General features: G+C 54.7%; 1 protein-coding gene across 1 annotated transcript in view; it reads left to right on the top strand.

Annotated features, from left to right (window-relative positions):
- The window catches only part of EMH_0008140 (uncharacterized protein), a gene marked incomplete at both ends in the record, with an annotated part of 3,877 nt that overhangs the window by 293 nt on the left and 2,909 nt on the right, over positions 1-675 (top strand). Inside the window, one exon of the mRNA XM_013498248.1 lies at positions 29-483. Within this exon, the coding sequence (XP_013353702.1) occupies positions 29-483 (455 nt within the window). The remainder of the gene's footprint in view (positions 1-28; positions 484-675) is intronic.

The raw sequence follows: 675 nt of genomic DNA, 5'->3' as shown, positions 1-675 counted from the left end.
CAGCAGATGCTTCTTTTGACTGCTGCAGTTACAGAAGGATTTGCATGCAGCAGCAGCAGCAGCAACAGCAGCAGCAGCAGCAGCAGCAGCAACATGTAAAACGAGCAGAGACAGCAGCAACAATAGCAAGGGCAGCAGCAGCAACAGCAGCAGCAGCAGCAACAGCAACAGCAGCAGCAGCAGCAGCAGCGATACCAACAGAAAAGACAGCAGCAACACACACAGCGACAGCAGCAACAGCAGCAGCAGCAGCAGCAGCAGCACATGCAGCAGCAACCACAGCAGCAGCAGCAGCAGCAGCAGCAATATGCACGTAGTTGAGGCTGATCTGCTGCAGTCTACACACCCATCGGAGGGGTCAGCTGCTGCGGATACAGCTGCTGCTGCTGCTGCTGCAGCAGCAGCAGCAGCAGCAGCAGCAAGAGCAGCAGGAGATGCAGCGAAGAAGCGACAACAGCAGCACATGAAGACCCTGAAGCAGGTGTTGCTGCTGCTGTTGCTGCTGCTGCTGCTGCTGCTGCTGCACCTATGTTTGCCTCTAAACAGCTTGACAGCAGCAGCAGCAGCAGCAGCAGGAAGAGCAGCAGCAGCAGCAGCAGCAGCAGCAAATCCTTTTGTATTTGTTGCAGGAGTTTATCGTTGGGTTTATTATAATATATTTCTGCGGCAGCATCT

This window comes from Eimeria mitis, genomic scaffold, assembly GCF_000499745.2.
Source record: "Eimeria mitis Houghton genomic scaffold, Emh_scaff329, whole genome shotgun sequence".
NCBI lineage: Eukaryota > Apicomplexa > Conoidasida > Eucoccidiorida > Eimeriidae > Eimeria > Eimeria mitis.
This window is presented reverse-complemented; position numbering and strand designations above follow the sequence as displayed.